The sequence below is a fragment of the Galleria mellonella genome, unplaced genomic scaffold, assembly GCF_026898425.1.
Source record: "Galleria mellonella isolate WM207_F2 unplaced genomic scaffold, CSIRO_AGI_GalMel_v1 utg165, whole genome shotgun sequence".
In the NCBI taxonomy this organism is placed as follows: domain Eukaryota; kingdom Metazoa; phylum Arthropoda; class Insecta; order Lepidoptera; family Pyralidae; genus Galleria; species Galleria mellonella.
In genome coordinates this window covers 1,568,578-1,596,559 of record NW_026442009.1, presented here as the reverse complement: position 1 = coordinate 1,596,559, position 27,982 = coordinate 1,568,578, and the positions used below count along the sequence as shown (strand labels likewise).

Below are 27,982 nucleotides of genomic sequence, written 5' to 3'. Positions count from 1 at the left end.
TGGATAGATTCTCTTTGCTGTTTGCTAAGGGAGGGATCCCTTAAAATATTATATTAAAATAGCAAAATTCTTTAAAGTTCACACAAAATCTTTTTGGGAGTAGGCAGAGAGCCCCGAGTATTGAATCTTTACATAAATATTGTCAAGTTCCAATGACAATCAATACTGTTTGCAATAATTTATTCAATAGATAAATTCTGACCTTATTTATTATAAAATACAAATAATATTGTACATATTACCCTTTTTTATTGCTTACCGTTTACTATTAAAGGAAAACAACAAGATTAAAGTTGAACAGTTTTATTTGACAACGTACAAAAAAAATACACAGTATTTCGTGAAAAATAAAATTATTATTAGATCATGTAGTATCAATAATTTATAGACGTTTATAGATATAATGAATAGGATATTTCTGATCCAGGTACACACAGACAACCAGAGAAAGAGATGAATTTATTTCTTCACAAACACTAGATGTTTTAAATATTGTTAGAATTATAATAGTTCAGTGTCAATTAATTTCACTACCTAGCCACAATTTAATATACAGCTCGACAAAAAAATAGTTACGTCGTCAATTGTAACAAAGTTAAATGACATTAAAAAAGAAATAAACTTTTCAATATTGGTAATGAAATACTGTGTAACAGATAAACCTATCTAAATTACTTAAAAAGTTTATTTATATTTGACATGCTTCGATGTATATCAGACTGTCTACTAAAATACTTAGATTCGAATAAAAATTTAAAGACATTTAATTTAGGTAATGTAGATTTCGTCTCATGTTTACGTACCTTTTTACCTAATATATTACTCGAAAACCAACATAACTACTTATTTTGTTACAAGTCTTTGGCAGTGTATTGCATTGTGCATATAATATAAAAATGCAAAATACGACTTTATCTATATGAGAAATAATTCAGCTGTTAAATAACATTTTATTTCATAGAGAAATAAAATATACAATTTTCATAATATAATGTATTTAAGTTCATTATATAAGTACACGATCATTATGATTATAAATCAACATAATTAAAAACCAATTCAAAATTTTGGGCCTGCAGATAAAAATATTTATCACAGCCTCAAACGTTATATAATAAAATAGTTTTATATCACTTTTAAATAAATAGTTATCATATAATTATTACCTGAATTAAATAAGGTCACATTCTCTTGTTATTTAACATTAAAATCTAGTAAACCAACCATACAATCACGCAATTTTATCGTAAAACTGTTAAATGTTTCAATAACTAGAGGCATATTACACTATTGAACATATAGGGTTATATCTGAATTAATTTACCACATTATTTATCTATTTTCATTAAAATATTTTACAAATTTGTATAGTTCTTGTATCATCTAATAAAAATCACTTCAGTTTCCCATATATGATTGTAATTTTAAAATATGTATTAAACCTAAGTCTTTCATAGTGTAATATATCCCTTTACACTACTCTTCCGTAAGTGTTAATTGTTCTAGGTATACACCACCACGATCTTTTAACATATGAATCGTGATACATATAAAGGATCATTACACGCGTGATACATTACAGTCTTAGCATACAGAAGGTACTAAAATTTAAATTTAAAAATCTCTGATCAAATAAACTAATTTAAACATAGCTAAGAGTCATCTCTATTAAAAGTCATTAGTAATTGGGACTACATTAAAAACGAGTTATTCAAATAGATATATCGTTATAATGCAGTCTTATTTGTGAGTCCATTTGAAGCCACGATGCCATGAAAGGTACATACATATACAAAGGTCAATGATTTGTCTGTATGTGTACTTATTATAGCATTTAAACTTTTGGTACCTATATTAACGTCGGAGTTCAAAAATTATCCTTTTTTTATAAATCACTGGAAGTAAGTAGGTCTGTTTAAAACTGATAATAAATTAATTTTAATTAAGACTGAAATGTAAACGAAAATGAAAACTATAGATTTAGAGAGACATTTTTGACAAACAAACATTATGCCCACGTTGACAGAATCACAGCCAAATGTAACTACAAAATGTAATACATATTTACCATTGAATGTACTGTTTCATAAGCCTTTCAACCATTCAAATCGACCATTTTTCAACCATTATGTCTGAGTCTCAAACACGCTTAAATATAAATCATACATACGAGTCAAGTCGTATTTGTTCGATATTTGAATAAAATAGGAAAGAACTTTTCATACTGGAGCTATTAGAAACACTCCCATAGACAACCACAATACTGTGTATTTACTCGACTATGAATAAACTATGGTGCAAGTTGAACAAACTCGCGATAAGATAAATATTGAAATATCTTGAATACAGTTTTGTGACTGGACTATTAGGAATTTTCAAAGGATATTAATGAAAAGATGTTAATGAAAGCCAAAGTTCTTAATAAATGTATATTAAAAGTAAATAGATCTTTATTCATAGGAATCGTACTTATTACAAATCAGTCTTAATAATTCCAATGTAATAAAGTTTTAAAATAAATTTTACAAACGAAATACTGATTAACATGATAACAGTTAAACTTGCACCACAGACAAAAGCCTTACGAATATAAAACTTATAAATAACTTAAGAGTAAATTAACGCTTGATGTTTTAGCCTATTTTGTGGTGTTTGTTGTACCGACTTTGTTTTTAATCCACTTTGTGGTACGTGTTAAAATATCAGGCCGCTGTGATGGGTCCTGCCACGCTTCTAAATTCACCTTCTTTATTTCATCGCAAGAAACTAAAGGATTGCTGAAACAAAGAAAAAAAGTATATTGTAGTAATCCATATATCTTATTTTTGTTCATATTATTTTAGGTAAAAACAAAATATTCCAATCTCGACTTGAAATTAGTATAGGTAGTCCCATACCAATTTCAAGTAGAGATTGGAATTAGTTTTCAATACAGAGGAATCCCTTTCATATCCTATAAATCAGTGTAAATAAATTTATAACCTTGTAAATTTATATAACACCATGTATATATTGAGTAAGTTACTCAATTTTATTTAAAACCATTCAGTTGTTTATGCATAATAGGGGGTAAAACATTTCATCCAAACACAAACATCCAAACGTTCACATTTATATATATATATATATATATTGTCATTAAACATATAAGAAGTAGCGACATAAAAGGTAATAACATAAATATAAACTTCAGTAGTATATCCTGTTTGATATCAATGTCAATAAATAATGATCGCCACTTTCAATCAAGTTTTATATATATATATATATATATATATATATATATATTTTTATACAACTAAGAATGGCAAACAAGCTGACAGCCCACCTGATGGAAAGTGGTAACCGTCGCATATAGACATGAGCAGTACCATGGACATAATAGAGTATACTGTTTCGCCCATGATACCCCCATGCGTTGCTATTCCTGAGGACTCAGGTGTTATTTCTCCATACCCAGTAAATTCACACCATATCCCAAGTTAACCTTCTTTTTGTTTTTCTTTGTCATATAAAAAAGATATAATAAATAAAATTTAATAATAAAGGTTGACTTTAAGAGATCCTGTATGGGATAAGTCCGCCATTATATATTAATACTTTTAATGTGTCCAATGTAAATATGTACAATAAAGATAATACAATACCTTTCAGAAGGAACTTGGAATACATCTCGCTGGACCTTAGTAAAACCAGCGTTGTCACACAGCAGTCTTGAAAGAGAGACGCGCCTGATTTCAGACAACTGCCGTTTGGTGAAGCTGCCAGCTTCATCCACGTGCGTATAGAAATAGCGGTCTCCAGCACGGGTACGCCAGAATTGCTCCTCTATAAAAAAAAATAATAATACCATTTAAAAACAAAATAAAAAAACTAGTAAGGAAATGCAAAGCTTATTAACTATATATTTTTGGGAATTTATAGAAACTAACTCTTAACGCAAGTCTAATACATATAAATGTACAAAACCTCAACACGTTAACTTTAGTAACTATTGCAATGCCTTAATAGAATTAAGTATATTTATATAAAATAATTGATTTTTAATTTTAAAACAAAAAAAAGTAATTGCAATTTTTTTTAAAATCTACATGAGCTGATTATTTTAATCAACAAATCCTTTGCTTACTGTCAACAAGTACGTTATAGAAATCTGGAATTTCTATAACGTACTCTATCCGAGAAATAAAGTGTCTCTTGAATCTTAAACAATAAGACGTTTACTCACTTAAGAAACAGGTGGCAGTAGGTCCCAATAATGATGACGGCAAAGGATTCTCTGCCATAATGCCCACCAATAAGTCAATATCAGCAGGATTCTCATACAGTTGAGAGAGTTTTTCCACCGTCTGTAAATAAAACACGTACACATAATATTATTGTGAAAGTTATGAAGGTAATAACCATGTGTTGTATAAAAAAATATATCCTTATAAGTGAATGGTAACTGCTGAGTCGGAAAATATTTGACTGCGGTCCAGAAGTTCCAATGAATAACGACGTGAAGACTTATCTAGATATTACAATAAGAAATTCATCAAAGGGGATGTACTATTTTAAGGTTTCTTCTAGATCGGTAACCAAAGGGCCTACCATGAAATGTTATCCGAAATTTCGAGACTAGACGAAATACAAATTATTGTTTGTTGTTATTATTGAAATGTTAAACTCTATTTAGTAGACCGTAGTATGAATAAAAATACGGAATTCAGTTCGAAATAATACGGAATGTAATTTTATGATAGACCCTCATTTTTACACACATACTTTAGTGCTGCAGGCGTTTACAGGCTATAGTAATCGTGTTTCACAAGATTTTCTACCATTCTAGCATTATAAAAATCTAGAAGACATTAATGCATACCTCCTGTGGCATGACATCAGACAATTGCTCAAAAGTGGACGCTGGGGTTAGGTCGCACAGCGCTCGATATTGTGTATACCCAGGAAGTCCGTGGTCGCGACCCCGTTGAATGTCGATAGCCAACACATCCAAACCGCCGAGCCAGTGATGACGTAACTGTAAAAAAATATTCGTTGTTTTATAAAAACCATTTTTAACCAACATCAAAAAAGGAGAAAATTTTCAATTCACTTGTATTTTTCTATGTTGGATACCTCAAAACATCATCGATTTAAAAAAAATATATACTTAAGTATTTCATTGGATACATATGTTTATATAGAATGAAATAAAAAGTATTTTGGACATCTATGTATAAATTTTAAAAGTGTCTTACACTTTGAAATGCAACCACTTAATTCTTTACAAGCTTAATACCTAATTACTTTTCAAAATTACAGGCATTTAATAAATTCAAAACTAAATTTAGATTTACGTACTCCGTAAAACAAATTCATTATTTAGAAATGGCTTCGAATAGAATGTAAACATGACATCTATGAATTGGCATTGAATTGTTTCGTATTGTTTAAGGCACAACTGAACAAATATCGGTAAACCGTATTGAATGGCAACTTGAATAATATTGCGTATCTACTCTGTCTACATTATTGTATAAATATTTATTTAAATACGTCAATATTACCAGTTTTTAAAAACTGATAAATATAGAAATTGGTTTAAAAGCATTCATATGGATTTAATCAAATAATGCTAGCTGTATTTAATATTGTTAGGCCGGCCGCGCTGTGTACGTAACCACGACATGGCCCTAGACCAGCTGTATTGTGAACGACGTAAAGTAATATGTATACCTTTATGTTAATAATTAACCATATTTGTTCAGAGAACTATTTATTTATTAATAATGTAATCGTTATTAGTTAACAATTACATTATTTCTATATTGAATAACAATATAAAATTTCGTAATTTACTATGAAAATATTGTCGGAAATAATCAAACCCAAAACAGGTAGTTTTATAAAAGTAGATTTATTAATACATTTTAAAATGATATTTTATATAGGTGAGATTGAGCCTATAGTTTCTTTATAAACTCATGTTCATAAAAAAATTCTGTAATCGCATTTACGTATGCGTAAATCAATACATAAAATATCCTAAGCTAAGTTTGAATTAACCTATCTTTGCTCATAGTTATTGCGTGAAATAGAACTATTATCACAAACTTTCACATTTATAATACTAATATAGGATATAAAATTTCTCGTAGAAGGTTACTATATTGAATCATTAAAAATCAATCGTACTCACATCATCATCGTAGTTGAAGTCAAGTTTTTGACTTCTCTGGCTGACCATTCCCCTTAAAACTTTCTGTAAAGATCCTTTTTGTGTAAGAATCTCGGGCTTGAAATAATTATTCATAAGTCTGGACGTTGATACGACATTGTTGTTTTCATCTAATAACTCTAAATCTTGGTCTAAAAGGCTGTTAACGAAGTGAAAGACTGCAGTTGCAAATGAGTTGGTGATGGTTGGATTCACGTCGGGATTGTATCCTGTGTCGTAACCTTCGTATAGTTCATCGAATACTTTTCCTGAAAAATACAAAAAAAAACATCCAATTAAAAAAAAAATTAAATATTGAGAACCTATCTAAGTAGGTGCATAATCGAAGAAAACTTAATGGTCAAGAGATAGACAGAAACGTCTCTCTTTATACATCGCCAAAGCCTAACTGCGGTTGCTAATCTGCTTGCCAAGCGTGGCAACTACAGACAACAACCCTCAAGGGGGAGACTTTCGTTCGGCAGTGGACAGTTAATGTCTGATATGAGGATGAAACAATAACTAACTTATTATAATTAAAAACTGGTGTACGTGATTATAAGCAGATAGCTTACTAGAAAACAATATTTACATATATTGTATGAAGTAGATCACCCAAATACTTGTTTACTGATTGCGGATTTTTATCGCTCAAACTAACGGGGCACTAACCTAAATGTCATTCATGCATAACCTACAACTTATTATTTGTGCATCTGACATTTACTTTACTTCATAAGCCTTACTGTACTTATACAATTGTATCGTTATATTTATTAATTGTTTTGCTTATTTCCTATATCGTGTAATGCAAATAAAATATAGGGGAGGGGAGGGCAAGATGGAAGGAGCGGATAACATTCATTCATTCACACATTCGTTCTTTAATGCTTCATCGAGTTATAATAAGTATGGCTAATAATTAATTATGTTGTATGAAATTTTTGAATGTATAATAATAATTTAATACAAATTTATACAAAATATTTCGTCCACGTGACCAAATATATGTTCTTTGACCAGAATACTTAACAACAGAAAAAGTTCTTCTCCATCTCAAGCAGTATGTGTATATGTTTCATGAGAATTGGTTGAACCATAAAGCACCAAGAAATAACAAACAAGTAAACTGGAATGGATATCTTACGAAGTCGCAAGTAAAACTACTCTTAAATAATTAGTTGATTGGGAATATAAAATTTATAATTACTAACCTGTAAGGGCCGGAATCCAATTTTTGTATGTGATATGTTGTAATTCAGCAACTACGATTCTTCTAGCCTCGTGGTACAATTTGTCAGAATTCCACCCAGGGTTGAGAGTTGCCAAATTACGGGCAATCCGATTGTGCTCTCTCACCCATAGCGATTGAAGACTGATCATCCATGGGTAAATATTGGCGCGTACATCTCCTGGAGCAAAGATTTGATAAAACATTTAATTTTTTCTTTTCAAATTATTCTTTTTATCTTCTCGTTAAATACTTATATTATATACTTTAATTACTTTTAGTATAATAACAATAATTTTATTTACTATACGGGAATGGGACATTTGTTAATTGTTATAATATCCATATTTAGAAATAGAGATACCTATACTTGGATAATGCATTGAGAAATATATAAGTGCATTTCTTAATTGTATAAAAAGAGAAGAAGAGAGGAATTTAAAGTATTAACAGAAATATTTAGTCACAAAGTGCATCGACGTTATAATAATAATATGACAATTAGCATAATAATTAGTATAAACCTATTAACATTATTGCTTATCTATAACTTTACTAAGTAAGTGACAAAGTAATGGATCCTGTTTAATCTTTATAATGTAGACAATATTGTAGATATCAGTAGACTGACGTCTTTTATCGACTATATTTGTCTATACCTACAGAACTTATTTATCAATACGTAAACATTGTTTAGTACCACGCGTGTACTTTTTATCACAGTCTATTTCTAAACAGTAGGTATATTGTATTGAAGATATTTCTAGATTTGTCAAGTTGTTAGTAACATTTTCCATTATAAGTTAGGTATATTTAAAAAATAAAAGTCTATAAAATTATATAATTATTAATATAATGAAATATTGTATTAAAGTAAAGAACTGCCATCAAAATGTGTTTGACAAAATTTAGATTTTAACATCTATTCTAATAAGAGCCAAGCTCTTTCTACTTTTTCTATACATACGATATAAGATATGATATTTCTTTCATTTTTTGATATTGTACCCTCTACAATAACCAAAAAAGAAAAATAAAAAGAAAAGTTAAAAGAAATAAAATATATCACAACGGTTTTGGTTGATGTGAGTATTTTAGAAAATGTAATTATAATTTTATAATTTATCACTTTAATACCATTTTCAGTTAAAAATACAACAAAATAAATATGATAAAATAAAGAAAAGAACTTACCCGCATTAAAGCAAACACCTGATGTATTTTCAACAAGACACTTCTCGGTAGGATTTAGAGCTAACGGCAATAGTTCCTCTCCATCTATATCACTCGTCTTAAGTAGACCACCAGTCTTCTCTCGCAAGAGGGCTGCATCACGGCCATTGGTGCCATAAATGTGAGATCCATCCAGGAAATGTGTAGCTTGATTCATCTACGAACAATAATAGACGTTTTTCATAAGAAGCACTCCCTGCCTCCGGAAAGGACTCGGATGAAAAATGTAGTCCAATAGCTCGATTGTTAGTATTATACACTGTCACTTCAAACCATCGTAGTTAATTCCTGATTTATTTCTCACAATCGGTCAACCGATTTAACTTGATATTCATCTGTAACCCTTTATTTACCATTTAATTTTTATCTTTAATTAAACCTAATTTGCAGGAATCATAGTATGATTCATTTTGTATGGTAAACGACTTTTTAACCTGTCAACGTTACATCTGACTCTATTATATGATATTATTCAGATATTACTGGAAAGCAGTACTGTTTAGAATAATACCTACAAATCTAAATAAGACATGGTGATAGAAATATGTTGAATTATTTAACTCCATAATCAGATTCTGTGGGATAATTTAATCGAAATTCACGAACGAAGTGGAGAGAAAGCTAATTATTCAATTTGTTTGCACGCCTTTCATTTATTTGATTCAAGTATCCACTATGTAGGTATAATAAATACTCTGCGAATGTGCCAGTTAGTGAATATATTTGTTTGGAAAAATATTCTTTGAAATTATTGCGAAATGAAATAAAAGACAATTCGGTATCTGTAGGTAGGTACGTACATGACGAGTTCAGTGACACACAACGTAATGTAGTCCAAACTGCCCTTGTTTTCATGACGTAAACATTATCAATTGAGTTAGTAAGTATTATGCACACGTACCGAATTGTAACCATTCAAAAAAACTTTCCATAGGATAGTGTTCTATCTATAACGTAGATTTACCACGTACATTAAATATTGTGAAATGAAGTTTCCAGTGTTTTAGCTCGCTTTAGACAATACTCTGATATCCCAAATAATACTCTAGGCAATACTCTAGCAGGTTCCTAATATCCATGTGTATCAATGGACCAATAAGTATAACTAAGAAATTTATTATGCCCATAAAAATAGACGTAATAGTATCTATATATTTTTTTTTTTATTTTACAAATATTTTGGATTCCTGTTTAACATTAAATGTCACAAATAAACTTATATTATTCATCTATGTATACATAAATAGGGGCACCATAATATTATATCTATTAATTGGAACACCGCAAAATGCCACTCGTAAGCCATCAAATATATGTACATATATTTGATGGCTTACGAGCAAACATGAAGGAATGTAAATCCGAATAATATGCGGATATATGAAATCTTTACCTATTTTTGACTAAATTAATATTTATTAGGTATTGGGTTATTTATCTCAGAGGTCGGGAAAGATATGAATATTGTTTATTTTAACAAAACGTTATCAGGACAAGCCTCCGGCTGATATGAACTTCCACAAAAATCTTAAAAGAATAAATTAAAATTTTATTCTTTCGTAAAAAAAATTACTGTTTACAAAATTCGTATGGATTCAAACCACAAGTAAACGGAAGTAAAAATTATTCTTAAATCAAAGTCGATAATCAGTTAAAGATTTTTTTAAATACTAACGTATAATATGGTAATTTATAACAATAATTATTTATTAACAAATGTAGTAGTACCTAAGTAAAATGTGCAGTAACTAAAAATCAACGCAATGGGTGTACCTAGTAGGTATCTAGTTGCAATAAAAACTAGAACAACCTTTAATATTTCTATTGCGTTGCATCAATCGACTAGAAATGACCTTGCTACTGTTGTTAATAAATCAATACCACCTATTGTGATTAATGTTACGCAATTATGTAGTCATTGATTAATCTATCGTTTGACACTGAAATCATCTTTATCCAGTGGAACGGTCACCATCAATAATCAATAAACATATTGAATTTTTCAGTATCCTTATACTGCGTAGCATATACATATATGCCATAATACTGAGGGCCTACCATGAAATGTTTTCCGAAATTTCGGAGCCAAACGAAACATAAATTTGATGTTAAAATTACATAATACATGCCGTTTAGAAATATCAAAAATGTTAAAATATGGTTCCTTTGGACTTTTATGACAGGATGTATGACGAACGAAATGTTAAACTCCATTTATTGGTCCGATTTTGGTATAAACATAAACACGAAATTGTGTCCGAAATTTCGGAATTTCATTTCATGGTAGACCCGCTGATCTCTATTAATATTATAAATGTGAAAGTAAGTTTATCTATTACCCCTTAGCGCTTTATGGCTTAACCATTACTATGAAGTGTAATATACACCTAATAATAATAATAATAAACTCTTTATTGCGCACAGTAGAGATGTATACAAGGATTAATTATACAGAATGTGCATATACAAAAGGCGGCCTTATCGCTAAAAGCAATCTCTTACAGACAACCTCTTACAACACCTACTATAATATGGGATGAAGAAGGCTACGTTTTACCCCAGTCAGTCAACATATCCCGATCACGCGGATCACGGGTAAAATCTAGTCACGTATATTATATTCAACAATTTTTTACATAACAGATACGATGTAAATTCAATTCTAGCACTAAGCATATTGAGTTACTTTTAACAAAAGATCTTAATAATCAGTAAAGTATATTAACTACTGAAATGTACTTAAGTTAGAACTGTAGTTCTAAGTGTAGACCCTGTCGGGCACAGCAATTAGCAGTAAGAAGGACGTCATCTTTAGAATGTTTGTAAGATTATCATGATTTACTTATCAGGCACATGGCTAGTGACGTATAAAACCGAAATATTACTCATTCACTGTATGTAGAAAGAGCAACTGCTCTTTCTACATACATAAAGCTCAACTGCCCAACTGGGCAAAGCGACATGTTTTGCTTCAATCCAAATTATTCAAATTTATTTACTCTCTTTAGAATATTTAGAAGATTGGCAGACATCTAGAATAGATAAATAAAGTTAGTGGCCGTAAGCTTACTTGTAATATTTTCTACAAAATAAAACTATCACAATATTTGTACCAATATAAGTAAGTACGCCTTACCAGTAAAATTTTACATTAGTAGGTACATAGTTCATAATAACTAGTCTTTGAGGGGAAGGCAATTGGTTTGATTTAGACAATTAGGTATTTTTCCTATTGGATATTATTTTTATTAATGTCAATGATTACAGTTTAAAAGTTCAAGTAGGTAATATTTAACGACTTTCTTGATTGTTTCTAATACAGACGTTTCAATGTAAGTAATGTTTTTCTTTAGATATTTTTACACTACGTAACAAATACAATAAAATACGGTTAACTACATTGTTCTATTTAGTATATACGATAATGTATAATAAATATGTGCAGCGTAATTTAAAAAAAAAATCAAAAAACTAATAAACAAAAGATAACACAACGACGTTGCAGTAGAACTTTCCAGTAGAGCCCAATGAATGGAACATCGTTTACTTGTTTATCTACGAGAGCCCCAAAATAGAAATTTGCTCGTAAACTCGTTAAATTGGCAAAAAATACGTACGTATGTTTATTTACATGTGAATTGAATGACAAGGTTTATTACGTTTTAAAGATATCATTTGTATTTATAACGTATATATGCATAAATAACTAATCAAAAACAAAATTCAGCTATAAATAGTATTTAATGTATGTTGTCAATTCCAAACCTAGTCACTTATTTACATTGAAATAACAAAAAAGAGTGCGATTTTGCTCGTTAATTTTTTTTTTTGCATTTCCATTAGGAATACAAAATACCCTATTTTAATAAATGCGTTGATGACAGATCCAAGTATTTTACCATACATTGATAGATTAATCTGGAAATTAGTTATTATAAAACTTATATAATTAAATAAAAATTCATTTTTGTTCTCTGTATAAACTTAATTATAATATATGTATTTAAATATGGATATACAATCACATTTAAAAATATATATCCGATATGTAGGTAATAGCTAAATTATCTTTTACCGTTTTTTACGGTTACCTTTTTCTGTTCCAATTATTTTCGTTCTAAAAATAAAAAACTACATATGAGTACTCATATAGCAATAATACATTATAAATACCTGTTCTGACGCTCCAAATGTGCAATCTCCGCGGTAGGTAGTGGCCGATCTTGTATATTCCATGCAAGAGACATATTTATCTTTGAAGAAGGGATCATTGTCAGGCACCGAGATGGGCATGCAACTAGGGTGAATGTACCGAGGGCTCAGATTAAAGCCGGTGTTATCGCAGCACCGGATAGCTTGCTTTGTATGAACTGCAAAAATAGAATTATATTTAAATTGGTTATTATGGAAAAATCAAGACAATTAGCTCCGAATAAAAACTATTTTAACTCACTACCTTGCTCAATAGCAGTGGCAATCTATTGTAAATGGCAATGCAATTACCATCTTATGAAAAGTATTAGGCAATCATAATCTTTATAATTTACCTACACTATTATTCCTTTTTTTTTTTCAATTGTTGATAATTTTTATTGCAATGTTAACCACACCTATGTTAGTTCCCAAGTTTTATTGTTTCTACTTAATTACATTGTGAAAAAATTTACATGTATAAATATTGGAACCTATTCTTTGTACTACATATGTCAATTAATTTCTTTCTATGATATGTCGTAATTTATTTCTCTAATCTTTTGACTAAAATTTATAATGAGAATAAAAAAATAAATGTGTAAGAATTAAAACCTTACTTGTTTTGCGAACAGGTATATGCACCAAATCATGGTATACAAATTGACTCCAAACAGCCAAAGCTATGGTGTTCTTATCATCAGGCCTATCTAAATTATTAGCCATCTTATTGCTAACAACACGGGCAGAAGGTAATGCTTTGTGACTAATGGCTCGGCGTGGCTGCAAGAATAAAATAATATTGAATGGATTCATTCACTCATCATTTTGTATCATTTACATAGAATATGTACCTAAATATTGAGGTTTCTACATGTATGTAAAATACTTTAACTATATCAGTGAATTACGTAAGATCTTGTGACTTGAGTTTTTTTTTTTATTATTATTAAATGCATGTAGTTTCTTAATTACAAAAAAAAATTGTAATACAAAATTGTAAAACAAAAAAATTTTAAGACAAAATGTTAGTAAACAGAAATGTAGTAAACTATTTTAAGTAATTTTAATTACAAAAAAAACGCATAGTAAACATTATTTTCGACACATCAATGTCATCTGACTATCAATAAGTAGTTAGGTTGTCGGTAACCTTAGACTGTTTTTTTTTAATACGTATTATTTCTTAGTTACCAACAAGACATACAACAAAATATTTGTATTATGAACAACAACACCTATAAGTGTAAGTAAACGAAAATATAATAAACTAAAAATAGTTTACTAATTAGTTTACAACGCGCTGTAAACATGTTATTTTTGAAACATCGATATTAATTGATCATCAATAAATACGAGTAAATTGTCAGAAAAACTACAATTGTATAACAAGCTCTACGTGTAAGTATCAGTAAATAAAAATATAGTATTTACAAAAAAAAATAGGTTTTATTTTAAATATCAATGACGTCTAACCTGTTCGATGCCGTCGGCGTATCTTGGGTGTAATAACCGTTTGTAGCCAGTTAAAGCTTGTCCCCACGATGACCGTACAGGGTTGTTACATGAGCCATCAAAGGAGCGGTACCGAGAGGACATCATCTGTGTTCTACACGTGAACCGCTCCAGTCCGGCACACTCTCCACCGTACATGCTCTCGCGCAGGTTAAGCGTGCTTATATAACTCGCGCATTCATCATTTGCCAGACCATACCTAGTCGAAGACAAACCAATCATTAAACATATTTTTAAAAGGTAAATGTAATTCACACAAATCATCAGTATTTAGTAGAGGTTGGGAAGAACTGTCAGTAATGGGAACTCATAACCCTGTAAATCGACTTCTGTGTCGATTTACAGAGTTACAGGGTTTCCCTTACGATTCATCCAGATGAATTTGTCGCAACTGGCTGAGATGAACGTAAAGTCAAGTCAACCACTTGACTTCATGCTTACCTGTTGCCACTTAATGGTTCTCTGCCAACATATATACCAATAGTGCAAGCGGGGTTGCCACTTCATTTTCGTTCTATTAAAAAGAAAAGTATTTGGTAGGAAGACATATTGATGTCATTTTCTAACAGAAGGCTGAAATTGTTCAGCATAGATGTATAAAAAATTTAATGAACTTCTTTGTCTAGACCTCCTTGATTATTCAAATCATATAGGAATACAAATAATATATTACTTACAGGTAAGTAAATTATTATTATGTTTATTATATTAATAAATTATTAGATTTACCTTTCACATCTGCTGTGAACTAAATTCTGCGATGCTTTAGTAATAATCATTGACGATTCTTGATAATGCATAGCGTCACCAGATGGAGATCCGAGAATAGCAAGCCCCTGAGCTGGTGATCCGGCCTTCGGGGTAATCCCAGCAGCTTGGAGGTTTGTTTCTAATCTCTCTAATAAGGCAACACTGAGTTTGCTTATATCTATAGATCTGTTGGTAAGCGTGGTAGTAACTGGTGGTAACCTTTTCAACTTCTCCGGACTTGGAAATGGAAAGTCGTACATGGGCGGCGGATGTATTGTATCTGTAAATTGATTATTAATATATTCATTGTCAATTAAATGATCAAGCTTTTATCTTTTATTAAGCGAATTTGAACTTACCTGTTGTGATCAACAAATTAAGTGGATATGGAGCGACATGGCTTCCAAATGTCACGCCTGCCCAAAGCACCACACCAAGCATCACCATCTTCATCATTTCTTCCAGAATGCTACAAAAGCAAACAAAACAATAATTATATGACCCTGTTTGCTAATCTGAACAATTTCTTAATAACATTTCTAAAACTAACCGTATACCGCAACAAAAATCTACCATTGAGTAAAAAGAACTTAATAATGGTTACCGGGAACTCCCAATTGAGACTGATCAACAAATAATGAAACAGGCAGTTTTATTAAGGCGTATATTACGACTACATTACTTATCAATATTAACCTCTGATAACTTGACCTTATTAATGGTATCTGGTAATTGTGTTTCGTCACTCTGGCTGGAAAGGAATCAGGCGAGCCCCCTGTACGAACGTTAAATATCACGTCCATATTCCAACTTGAACAATAGTTATCTACGTAGGTATTACTTGAATAACTTGTTTGACGTTTTGTAGACTAAAGATATTAAAACTAAAGGGTCTGTTATAAAAAACTGATTTCTTGTATTTAATAACTGATAATTGAAAATTTTCTAAACTTTCTTTATATTTAAATTTTACTTTATAATCTTTTCGTTTACATTAAAAAATATAGAGTATTCTGCTCATAACGATTTGTTATGGAAGTACAACTGCTTTACTACTAAAACATTTTCCCATTATACAACTAATAACGTATGTTTAATTACAGAATATTACAGTTGAATTTGTAATATATGTACTACTGTAATACCTCTTAATTCTCTAGGATTAAGAAGTATTAAGTATTATAAATAAAACAATTCTTCCCTCATATTAGTACATTTTATTATTTTAGAAAACCTTCACAATTATAATGAGCATAAAATAGTCGGGAAGTTCGAATTAAGAACCGGTAGAGAAATAAATTAAATTGTATTATAAATTTATTTTGTATTAAAATTTTATTTGGCTAAAGAGTATATTGTAACTAAATCCACACCTCAGTTTAGTTCCAAGATAATTTTTATATATATTTTATATATATTTTTAAAATCTAATTAAAATCAAATTGTGTTTAGAATAATTATGTAAAAGTAGAGTCCCCAGCATTATTAATAACTTAGTTCCGATGATTCAATTAAAATAATACGTATTATATTAATATTAAGTTAAACATTACATAGCAATTTTAATGAGATATACCGCATTATTGATAAGAGATATATAAAAACAGTAAACATTTTAAAAAATGAGCTGATAATTTTTATTTAAAAATTTAAGCGAGTCAAGTTCCGGCGCTAATTAAGGGTGATCTTGTAAATAAAGAGTTATCTAAACTTCGAGATACGTACATACTGAAAAGTATTTTTTCTTTAATGACGTTAACTAAAATCTCCTTATCAAATTCTCCCAAAGAACAATCATAGTTAATTCCTGGTATATTCATCACGATCGGTTAACTGACCTATCTTTATTCTCTAACGCTTTAGAACTCTATAATAGTGTTCTACAACTTCTTGGAGGAAATTAGCACACCATCAGCATGAACAAATAGCTTAAACGACATTTCCTTTACATTTTTATTCATAAAAAAATATGGAGAACATTAACGTCTAACGTCTCCCATGATGTTATTTAAATTTATATAATAAAACTAATATATTTTTTTTCTCAACTAAACCCTCAGCCCGTCAGGACCATACCATAAGAATAAAGACTAGGATTCTTTATTCTTATACCCAGATTATTTATTCTTTTGGCCTTACAATATAAGAAATAACACACGTCTCAAAAGTAAACTCTAACAAAAAAACTCAAGATCAATGAACAAAACATTCTTGTAGGTATACGTTAAGACTGTCATAAATATTTATGAGAACATATTTACCGGTTATAAACTTAATAGATACCCATATGGAATAGATAAAGACGTAGGTTAGGTACTTTGTTCTTATTTACACTTATGATGATAAATAAACTTCAAGACAGACTGACCGACCACCTACTGTCGCAATATGTGTGACGCTTTTGTAGTGCCTTTCTGTTTTATGCTTTATATATCTGGTTTCAATACCTACACATATCTACCTATATTCGCATACAATTATAATATATATTTGCCTGTTAATTGATATACTAAATAGTTTGTTTTTCCTTTATAAAGATCTTTAACCTTTTAACCGTAAGAATACGTCACAATGATACATTTAAGATGTTCATTCACGAATAAATAGCTACACTACAACTATATTACATTGTGTTTATTATCCTCTTCTATTAATATAATACTAGTATTATAAAAATATATTTATAAGAAAACAAGATTATAGTTACAAGATGATCCTCATCAATTAAGTGAATTATTTTTAAGCCATGTGCGACTTTTTTGTTTGAACTTTGATTGATAAAATTTCAATTATGTGCATTTATTTAGATAATTAATACTCATACGCCGACAGTTAATTCAATTTTAATATAAGTAGATGTTGTACATGTGTGGTTAAAGTAATGAAGTCGATAAAGGACCAAATAAATGGTACAGTAAGAACAACTAGTAGTTCTAATAATTATTAGAACTACTAGTTAAATTAGAATTATAATTCATGTTACTACGTGCTTACTTATTCTTGCTAATATTATAACAGAACTGTAACAATGAGTTTGTTAACTTTTTACTTACAACAAGACACCAAACTTCTGGCGTCTTAACAGCTCAACCAATTGTCATGAAATTAGGTATAGATTAACGCTCTTATTCATAAATACGTCAAACATCTCATAAACCATGAACTGTTTTGTCCTTTTTTTGTTTTAAATTCCTAAAAAATATTTGCTAAATTCCCAGTTTAAATGAAATGACAAAACACTGTAATAGTTAAAATAGGTTTGTAGCAGGTTTTAGTTTTTATGAATAAGGGTGAATAGTATTTGTTATGGCGAAGGACATAGTCTACTGTATTGTTTTGTAAAATATTTATTGTACTTAATTTATCCCATAGAAGGGTCTCTTAAAATGTTCAAGGGTAAAAACCGTACAAATAAAGATAAAACTCAATAATACGTAGTTAAAATTAAACATATAACACAATACAAAGTAACTGTATACACCTACATATATAAAAATAATAATACATAAATAATATATATATATATATATATATATATATATAAACAACACATACATAGATACATACATTCACAATTGGCTCAATGAAATAGGAATTTTGAGTATGGAGGATGAAGGAGGAGAAGAGAAAAAGAAGAATGAAGGCTATAATTTGTAACTTGATCAACCAACATAATTTAACTCCGTTACGTATTATTGTTATAAAAGTTTATAAAGATGTTTGTTGGTCAAATAGCTAAGCCTGAGACTAAATAAATTTGAATGGAAATTGATACACAAACAGACCATAATCTTAAATTGAGAATAGGCTGTTTACCCACAAGGGACCTACATGAATATGTATACGACATATAAAAAGTGAACTCCAATTGTATGGACTGTCGTAAATGTTGAAATTATTAGTTTTTACCCGCAACTTAATCTGCAAGACCGGAATAAAAAGTAGCCTATGGTCATCTCCACCTCAAATACAACATATATGCCAAATGCTACTACAATACGATACTTCTTGCATGGTTTTAATACAATTTAAATAATTTGAATGTATTTAGTATTAATATAAACCTACGTGGTTTCTGAATGCTAATGTAACATAAATTCTGTAACTTGTATTTTTATTGATAATAAAATAAAAAAAAAATAAAAAAATTTGTTTAGCCGTTATGGCTCAAAACAATTAACAAAACAAACAAATTAATGAACTCATTTTCACATTTTATTAATTAATATTAATGAGGATTACCGGAATGAAACTATAAGATATGCGATAACCCCGGATATAATTATGCCAATTGTGAGGTCAAATGTTACTTATTCACATCCGTTCAGCTGATTATCAGCCGTTCATATGAATTAGACGTCCAAACATTTCGCAAACATTCATATTTTATATAGGCACAGGTACCTATTTATATTGTTTATTTATATTCTTTAATAGATAATAGAAATCCAATTAATAAAGGAACAAAAATAATCAAATATCTGGTACACGCAACCCGGCGTGAGGGGAGGGCATCGATACGGGCCTTTTTCTAGAAACCCAACATATAAATATAGACCCGTTGGTCCCGGCATATTTGATATCGAACCTGGCGTGGACTACATCGAATTGGATATTTTTGTTCCTCGTCTGAACGACTGTCAAAAGCTTTCTCAGGTACGTAAGAAAGTACACTAAGACAGGCCCTGTATGGCTTTATTTTTATACTATATTTATATACTTAGATATCTACTCATTTGATTTGATAGATATATCTTTGTACGGCTCTATAATATACATAGGTACGTATGATAAACTAGAGTTCTTAGTTATGTAACTAAAAACTTGTACACAATACTATTATTATTATTATTATTTCAGTTATAATCATTTACAGATATTATTTATTGTCAACTAGAAATAATAATTTCAAATACAGATTTGAGATGAGTAATTTATTTCCGATGTTTATAGTGATTAAGTCGTTATATCCAAACGATCATTTATTTAAACGTAAACATCTGTTAATGGGGATAAATAGGTATTTAAACTAATAGACACTAGGTACAGTATAACTAAATGATTAGGTAAGAAGAAAAAACCTAAATTAATCTTATACTGAAAAGTAAAAGTAAATAGTAAAGGTAACATGTTAGGTCTCATTCTCTATGAAAGGTGCAGACTAACAGAACTATAGAAAATTTTTGATTCAATACTTTCTAAAGCTATATACCTACCTACTAATGTCTTATAGATTCGCTGCATTATGCAGTTGCAATAACAACTCACGGTTACAGTTTTAGTAGGTCAGTGATCTTTCAGTACTCGGTGCGATAATAATATAAATGTGGATAAATATTTCTAGAGAAAATGGGTCAATCTCTTGGACCAGGTGGCATTATTAGACTAATTTAAAGCTTATGTTAATGCTCTTTATTACTGATTTTATTATTATGAATATACTACCTATACGTATTATGAATTATGGTCGTAACCTCGGAATTCCAAGTGTTATAGTTTCTCAAAATATTTGGTACAAATTTGAAATTTTTAAGAAGTTGTATATAATTTAATATAATAATTAATTAAATACTTTTGATGAAAAATTATAAGATAATTTTGTTAAATAAATAAATACCTACCTATTTAATGGTACTACTAACCAGTACATAGACAATGTGAGCTGACCTTTAATATTGCTGGAGTTCTTCTGGCTTCAAATTGTTTTTATGTGCCTAATCAAGTTTGCAAATAACCACAATGCAATGAATTCATAGGTAAAGAAACTTACGTGGAATGTTCGCTACAGCCATCGCATTCGGACTTCCTTCTAGAACATTTCTCCGGAGACTTATTTTTGGCGTCGGCGTTCAACATGGACTTTCCTTCAAAGACCCGTTTAAACAACATAATAATAGGAGCAGTATTTGCTGTTTTCGGCAATTGTCACGTTTGTGACGAATGTTTGATTTGTGTAATACGATCGCAGACGACACTGACTGGAAGGAACGATGTTCCATTAGGCTCGAAGAAGAGCCAGTATCACTTCTACTGCCAGACGTATACTGGAACGTATGGTAACTTTTATGCAGTCAACAGACAGACGATCGAATCAACAATAACGCTCCGCCCTCCCCTGCCTCGGTTCCCTCGACATCGGCGTGAAAATGAAACCTGTACCACAGACTAACTGAAAAACAAACCAGTTGTTCAAAATCAGAAAGTTACAACTGTCAAAAAATCTATTACTACTGTTAACAAAGTAAGGCTTCACATGTTTTTCACTATTTTATTAACTTCTAAAGGTGACATAATAAGTTATTCAGGTAAAAACTCCAGAAATACAATATTAAAAGAATGATGGGTACTATCAAACATTTACTCTGTGGTACATGTTACAACCGAGGGCCTTTATTAGAGTGCACAAACCCATGCGGCTATATCCATGGTTATTTTAAACTATTTTGCACTAATGAAAATAACAAATAATCTTACATTCAAGCATATGTATATTCTTCTTGTCTATCATGAACAGTAACATAGAAGTCACAAAATAAAACACCACGCGTTACCTTTTCTGAGGACTAAGGACTAGTCCTATTGTGTCGGAAATTACACAATAAATAGTTAAGAGCGTAGTGCTATCCCACCTAAGTAGGTTACATAAAACTTTACCAAATTAACATTACAAGACTCTACACTAGGTAATCTTTTACACAAAAGATAAAAACACCTGAAACCTTAAATACTGAGGAGAGACAGTGCATGATATATTCAGTTATGTCCATGTATTTGTTTTGTTATAGGTTATGGCATTTAAACCACCTCAATGATAAGCAAATACACAAATAGCCTATTTGACACTAAATAAGCATGCTTTATATCCACTGTTTCTTATTTATTTAACATTAATTTAAATTCAATTTACATTTAAAGAACCAATAGTGTGTTACTGAAATCTTTTCCGTTAGAATCTTAATAGCTATACTCACAACAGAAACAGTTATATAATAATGTAAATAGAGTTTGAATAAAAGGTAGGAATTGTAATACTAATATGCCTGATTAAATAACACGTCATATTTACTTTCTTTACTAAAAAAAACAATTACGTTTAAACAAAAATAGTATGAAAACAACAATTAAATGGAGTAAGCCGTTTTGAAGAGATTAATGAAAATATGTTCTTATTAGCAAATATACTGCGCGCGTAACAGTAAGATACACGGAATGAAGAACCTTCTTGAAGTCAGTTGAAATGAATAGTAGCTCAGTAATAAAGTACCCAGAGCACGTGCAATGCGCATGCTCACAGCATGGTCGCTATCCCTGCCCCCACTGCACCATACCTCTACCCGCCAGCACCTGCACCACCACCAACCAGCCAGCTGATCACGCACAGCCCGCGTGCTCGCAATGCCGGTTCGATTTGCAGTTTGTGGTGAGGGGTAAGGCTGAGGACAAGCCACCGCCATGTTTATTTCATTTAATGTAAACTATGACGCACCGACTTATTATGAAGTTTCGAATAATTATTGTGGGTATAATGTATTTCTTAATTATTTTTAATTCTTCTATAAATACATTATGATAATATAATAATTAAGAATCAACCTTTTACATTTGTATTATTAAATAAAAATAAAATACAAAGTTTAAATTATATTTTAGTGTTTATACATTACGTATATACATAATTATATTTTAGTGTTTATGTCATTAGATAGAACTTAGATGTATTAAAAAATAATAATAATAATACCTGTAATATGAAATGACAACCTCCGTGGTGCAGTAATGTATATGTTTTTTGCAAATGTCCCGAATTCGAATGCCGACCGAGTCAATTGAAAAAAAGATTCAACTATACAAAATTGTCTGCAGTAGTGATGTTCTGATTGGTGCGCCCAAATTATCATTATCTAATTTCATATACATAAAACAGGATAGGTAGGTATCCTATCTCGATGACCAGAATATTGGCGTACATAATTGTACAACACACATAGGAGGGAAAGAGCTTGTTAGTAATAGAGATTTACCAGCTCCATTACTAGCAAAATACCCTATCAGGTCGACCTCCACGCGGTTCCTTCTGGAAATCATCGTGGCTAATTCTTGTGGAATTTATTACGATGAGCTAACTGACCTGCTTTCATTCTTACCTATCCTCCTTCACTGGTGCTCTACCAGCGCATACCAATAGCGCAGGTAGGGATACTGTTCCATTATCATCCCACAAAGAATTATATAGCACGTATTAAAAAATAATAAATTACGACTTTGATCCACAAAAAATAAACACTCTTCAAACGTGACAAAATTAATAAATACGGAAGTAATTAGGTACAATATAGGCAAATATTAATTGCATTAGAAGTATCATCAAAATCGGTGTATCGATATGTCTAACAAACTTCTTCGATAAATAATTGGAGACCAATTATGAATCTGCATTAAAAGAAAAATAGGTAGGTAACATTAAAAAATTAAGATCTTTGTCTCACACAATCAAAGCTGTAGGATTGATACTAAAAGTTCAGGAATCAAAGAATAATTATAATAATTAGAAAAAGAAATACCATTTTAGTTATAATTATTTTATTACCTTGTATCCCCACTTATTAATTGCCTGGTATCTTTTAGTACAATAAGGCTAAAAATTGTATAATGCTTTGCCTGACTGTGCCATCTTATCACGCTGGTAGTAAGGTATTTTTTTTAATAGGTGAAAATGGAATGGTATCGCCCGCGCTATCGGTATAAACCTGCGGGGCATGACGGTTTCCAGAGGAAACCGCGTGGAAGTCGGCCTGAGGGGGTATATTACTAGCAATGAGGCTATTAGACCTCAATACTAACAATCCCTTTCCCCCGGTAGTAAGATATTTTTTTTTTGTTGGATGAAAATGGATTGGTAACTCTGCCTGCGCTAACGGGATACGCTAGCGGAGCACCAGTGAAGGATGATAGATGAGAATGAAAACAGGTCAGTTAGCCTATCATGATGAATTCATCAGGAATTAATCATGATAGTTTCCAGGGGGAACCGCGTGGAGGTCGACCTGGTTAGGTATATTGCTAGCAATGGGATTTTTTGTCTCTATTACTAACATTCTCTTTCCCCCCGGTAGTAAGGTATTATAAGTGGAGATGCAAATCAAGTTTTTTTAATGAAATGAAATAATGATAGTCCCGCCTATACTTTCGGTAAATTACACAGGCTAGGTAGCATAATACGAATGATAGGTGGGCAACAAGTCAAATCAGTTACCACACGTGACCAAAAATTAATCACCACGATTCCAGAGAAGTTTTTTTTTTATGGGTGAAAATGGAATGGTTACCCCACCTCCGCTAACGCGATACGCTGACGGAGCACCAGTGAAGGGTGATCGACGAGAATGAAAACAGGCCAGTTAGCCCATCATGATGAATTCATCAGGAATTAACCATGATAGTTTCCAGGGGGAACCACGAGGAGGTCGCCCTGGTTGGGTATATTGATTCCAGAGGAGTGGTGGTGGTGGTGGAGGTCGTCCTATTAATTCCTGATGAATTTATCATGATAGGCTAACTGGCCTGTTTTTATTCTCATCTATCACCCTTCACTGGTGCTCCGCCAGGTATCCCGTTAGCGTAGGCGGAGTTATCATACCATTTTCACCCATCAAAAATAAAAAAAATATCATTTTTTTTTAGTTTGTTCCGTTATGGAGCAGACTAAGGTCGATGACCATACTGCCTAGTCTTAAGTAACATAATACCAAATACACTGTGAATTCAAAAGTTAACGTCAATTGTTGCGAGCATGTCAATCAGTCAGTTATCCATTAAAACAAATGTCAATGTCTCAACTATCATTGCCAAATGATGTAATTTTTTCGCAATTTTAGGTAAAATTGATACTGTTCACGAAATTTTAAAGAAATTAAATTCTTGGATAATAGTAAATAGGCTTGGAAGAATTTCGATAAATTTCTTTTGGCAGTTAAGTTATAAACTGTATATCATCAATATACCAGTCATTAACTATTCACTGCTGAATATAGGCATTATTGAAGAATTTCGCTAGTAGTTGCCACGCTTGGCAGGTAGGTTGCTAACCGCAGTTAGTTTGGTGTTTAAAACAGCAAAACGTAGTGAAAAATGATAAAAATTTAAAATTGTGTAAAAGAAAATGAAATCGCAGCGACTTGGAGAAAAAATATATATGATATTTGGGTAAAAATAAAAAATCACATCTGGCAATCTTGGTCTCAACGTCAATCAGTCAATGTGAGCCGAAAGACATTACTCTGTGAATGAATGTAACAAATTTGTTTTTAACTTCTAATAATTAATGTTTATAGTTTTACTTTATTTTAATTATTAAAATCTATATAAGTGATTCATAAAATAATTCATTAAAGTTAAGTGATAACTGTTGGCATTATGGCCTCGCATTTAAGTACAAAGGACAGATTGCTTTCACTTGTAGATGACATAGAATTAATAGCGAAGTAAGTTTACATCTACTATGTAACAAGCTACATTTAAATGTTCATTTTTGCTTTACTGACTTTAATTATTCATTTCAGAGAAATTATAGAGGTATCTATTGCACCAAAATCACAAAAATTGTCAGCGGCAGATTTTGCTCAATTGACTGACTTGCTTCTTTCAAAGGACATGGAATTAAAAAAGACACTAGAATTAGCTGAAGAACAAGCTAAAATACAGCAAAAAATGAATGAGCTTAAAGCAGAAGTAGATAATAAGGTACTTAATAATAATATTGCATATTTTTTAACAAATGTTACATGTTAAAAGACATTGTGCTGAACTGTTTTAAAAAACCAAACTACTTTTCCTAAGTTTGCTACTGTTATGACATGATTGTATTTACATAACAATATTTTAATTATCTATCAGGATCAAGATATCCATCATCTTCAGAGGCAACTAAAGGATGCTGAACAAATTTTAGCTACATCTTTATACCAAGCAAGACAAAAACTTGCTTCAATTGTCAAATCCAGAAAAAGACCTGTTCCGTCTGAAGAACTGATAAAATTTGCACATAGGTATGTTGTTTTGGTTTTAAATATCAATTATTAAACCTCACTATTATCTTATCCATTATACTATTTTTTTTAAACAATATGTTATATTTTTTAGATAAAATTAGTTGTTCATTGTTTTAAAATCTGTAATCATACTAGTAATAATTAATTTATAAATCAGAATTATATTATGTAACACCTAGGTATTTTATTTAATGAATTTTATTCTTATAGATTTATACAGTTACCTATAATGAATTAAATATATATATTATTAACAGTATAATCCTAATACATACCTCAACATTGTAATAACAATCACAGAATTAGTGCATCAAATGCAGTCAGCGCACCACTGTCCTGGCAACCTGGTGATCCTAGGCGTCCATACCCCACAGACCTTGAGATGAGATTGGGTATGCTTGGTCGCCTCTGTGATCTGCCACTCAATGGTCACACACCATCCACTCTGAATGATCTCCATCGAATCACTACTGGTGGAGGTAAGCTACATTTGTTATTAGTCATGTTCTTGGTATCCATTTAATTTCCTTTGTTCCTTGATCATGAGCGCAAAGCATGATAATGCTTTGAATTATTAATCATCAGTGGGTTTTCCCTCATTACTTCCAATGTGAGCTTTTATAGCATTTAATAATTGCATATGTACTTTTAATATTAAATCATATTAAGCATAAAATTTATATTATTTTTTAATTAAAATTTTTTTATTAACCAAACCAAATGGTACAAAAGATGGACTTGTTTATTTATTACATTTATGAATAATTTGAAACAGAAATAACAAAGAAATTTTATTTTCATAATTTATTCATACCTAAATTTATAAAGGCTGAGGAAATTTTATAATAACTAGATAAAATGTATAAGTTACATATTGTATTGAAATGAGTCAATATATATTTCAGATGTATATGTCTGGATAGAGATTCATATTAGGTTATCATCCAGTTATTATATTTGTTTTAAATATGAGAGTAATATAGGCTACATCATTATCACTTTAACCCCATTGTTCACTGCTGAAAACAGGTTTCTTCAATTTATTTTGACACAAAATATGGATCAAAACCACCTACATACATAAATCCCTGCAACACTCTTGAGATCACAACTCATGAAAAAGTTAAAGCTGACAGCTAATTATACTGAGAATGTACTAGACTCGGGGAAATGGCTATGCTATAATAATAAGATAATATTTTATTGTTTACAGTACCCACTTCAGCAACCAATCAATTCACATGGCACCCGACTGGCGAACTTCATATGTCTGTAGGAGGGGGTAATTCAGTAGCTATTGACAGTCGGTCAAAGGATGCACATACCCAGGAAGATGTTGAAGTCATGTCCACCGATTCTAGTTCTAGTTCCAGTAGTGATTCACAATGAACATGATATGTACTGTGGTAAAAGTGTAACAGCAATTCTAATGGACTATTATATATTATTATAATATTGTACATATTGTACAAGCTAAGAAAGACTGTCACTTGTGTATTTTGTACCTTTAGTGAAATTATAACTTGATTTACTTATATAAAAATACCTATCAAATAAAGAACCTATAACTTAATAAAAACTATTTTCATTTATTGTTCTGTATTAATATTTATAGTGAAATAATGGCACTGTTTGCCTAGGTGAATGTGAAGTCCAGGTTATTTATGTACCTATAACTAGTTGTTTACCATAGCTTTGACCGTGTCGATTAGTGTATTAAATATCCTGTATCAAATTAGAATATAACCTACCTATGTGCTAAATTTCATTCAAATCTGTTTAGCTGCCTAAACATGATTAATTAACAAACATCTT

General features: G+C 30.6%; 2 protein-coding genes across 4 annotated transcripts; one reads left to right on the top strand and one right to left on the bottom strand.

Moving 5' to 3' along the window:
- Positions 1-287: 287 nt before the first annotated feature.
- LOC113518960 (peroxidase-like) lies at positions 288-26,584 on the bottom strand. Of its 3 annotated transcripts, none has more exons than XM_026903999.3 (13): positions 26,443-26,584; positions 15,479-15,588; positions 15,099-15,399; positions 14,331-14,568; positions 13,475-13,637; positions 12,837-13,033; positions 8,625-8,820; positions 7,414-7,611; positions 6,182-6,468; positions 4,865-5,020; positions 4,229-4,349; positions 3,648-3,828; positions 288-2,777 (listed from the first exon to the last, which is right to left on the bottom strand). In XM_026903999.3, the coding sequence occupies exons 1-13, from the start codon at positions 26,448-26,450 to the stop codon at positions 2,639-2,641; spliced, it is 2,295 nt and encodes a 764-aa protein (XP_026759800.2). In that variant the 5' UTR covers positions 26,451-26,584; the 3' UTR covers positions 288-2,638. The 3 variants fall into 3 exon arrangements, with proteins under 3 accessions (XP_026759800.2, XP_026759798.2, XP_026759799.2); XM_026903997.3 differs by lacking the exon at positions 26,443-26,584 and adding an exon at positions 20,890-21,222; XM_026903998.3 differs by lacking the exon at positions 26,443-26,584 and adding an exon at positions 15,670-15,773.
- On the top strand, positions 25,363-27,734 carry LOC113518961 (mediator of RNA polymerase II transcription subunit 4). The gene is made up of 5 exons (XM_026904001.3): positions 25,363-25,600; positions 25,679-25,859; positions 26,013-26,164; positions 26,468-26,646; positions 27,381-27,734. Exons 1-5 carry the CDS (start codon positions 25,533-25,535, stop codon positions 27,554-27,556), a joined length of 756 nt encoding a protein of 251 aa, XP_026759802.1. The 5' UTR covers positions 25,363-25,532; the 3' UTR covers positions 27,557-27,734.
- The last annotated feature ends 248 nt before the right edge of the window (positions 27,735-27,982 follow it).

What these genes read in the sequence shown, in the direction of transcription:
- LOC113518961 (XM_026904001.3), top strand. Translation starts at nt 25,533, where the DNA reads ATGGCCTCGCATTTAAGTACAAAGGACAGATTGCTTTCACTTGTAGAT. An exon ending in GACATAGAATTAATAGCGAA is followed by an intron (nt 25,601 to 25,678) that starts GTAAGTTTACAT and finishes TATTCATTTCAG; the next exon opens with AGAAATTATAGAGGTATCTA. An exon ending in TCGAATCACTACTGGTGGAG is followed by an intron (nt 26,647 to 27,380) that starts GTAAGCTACATT and finishes TATTGTTTACAG; the next exon opens with TACCCACTTCAGCAACCAAT.
- LOC113518960 (XM_026903997.3), bottom strand. Translation starts at nt 21,008, where the DNA reads ATGTTGTTTAAACGGGTCTTTGAAGGAAAGTCCATGTTGAACGCCGAC. An exon ending in CTGATGTCATGCCACAGGAG is followed by an intron (nt 4,350 to 4,864) that starts GTATGCATTAAT and finishes TTTTATTTACAG; the next exon opens with ACGGTGGAAAAACTCTCTCA. An exon ending in TACTGCCACCTGTTTCTTAA is followed by an intron (nt 3,829 to 4,228) that starts GTGAGTAAACGT and finishes TTTTTTTTATAG; the next exon opens with AGGAGCAATTCTGGCGTACC.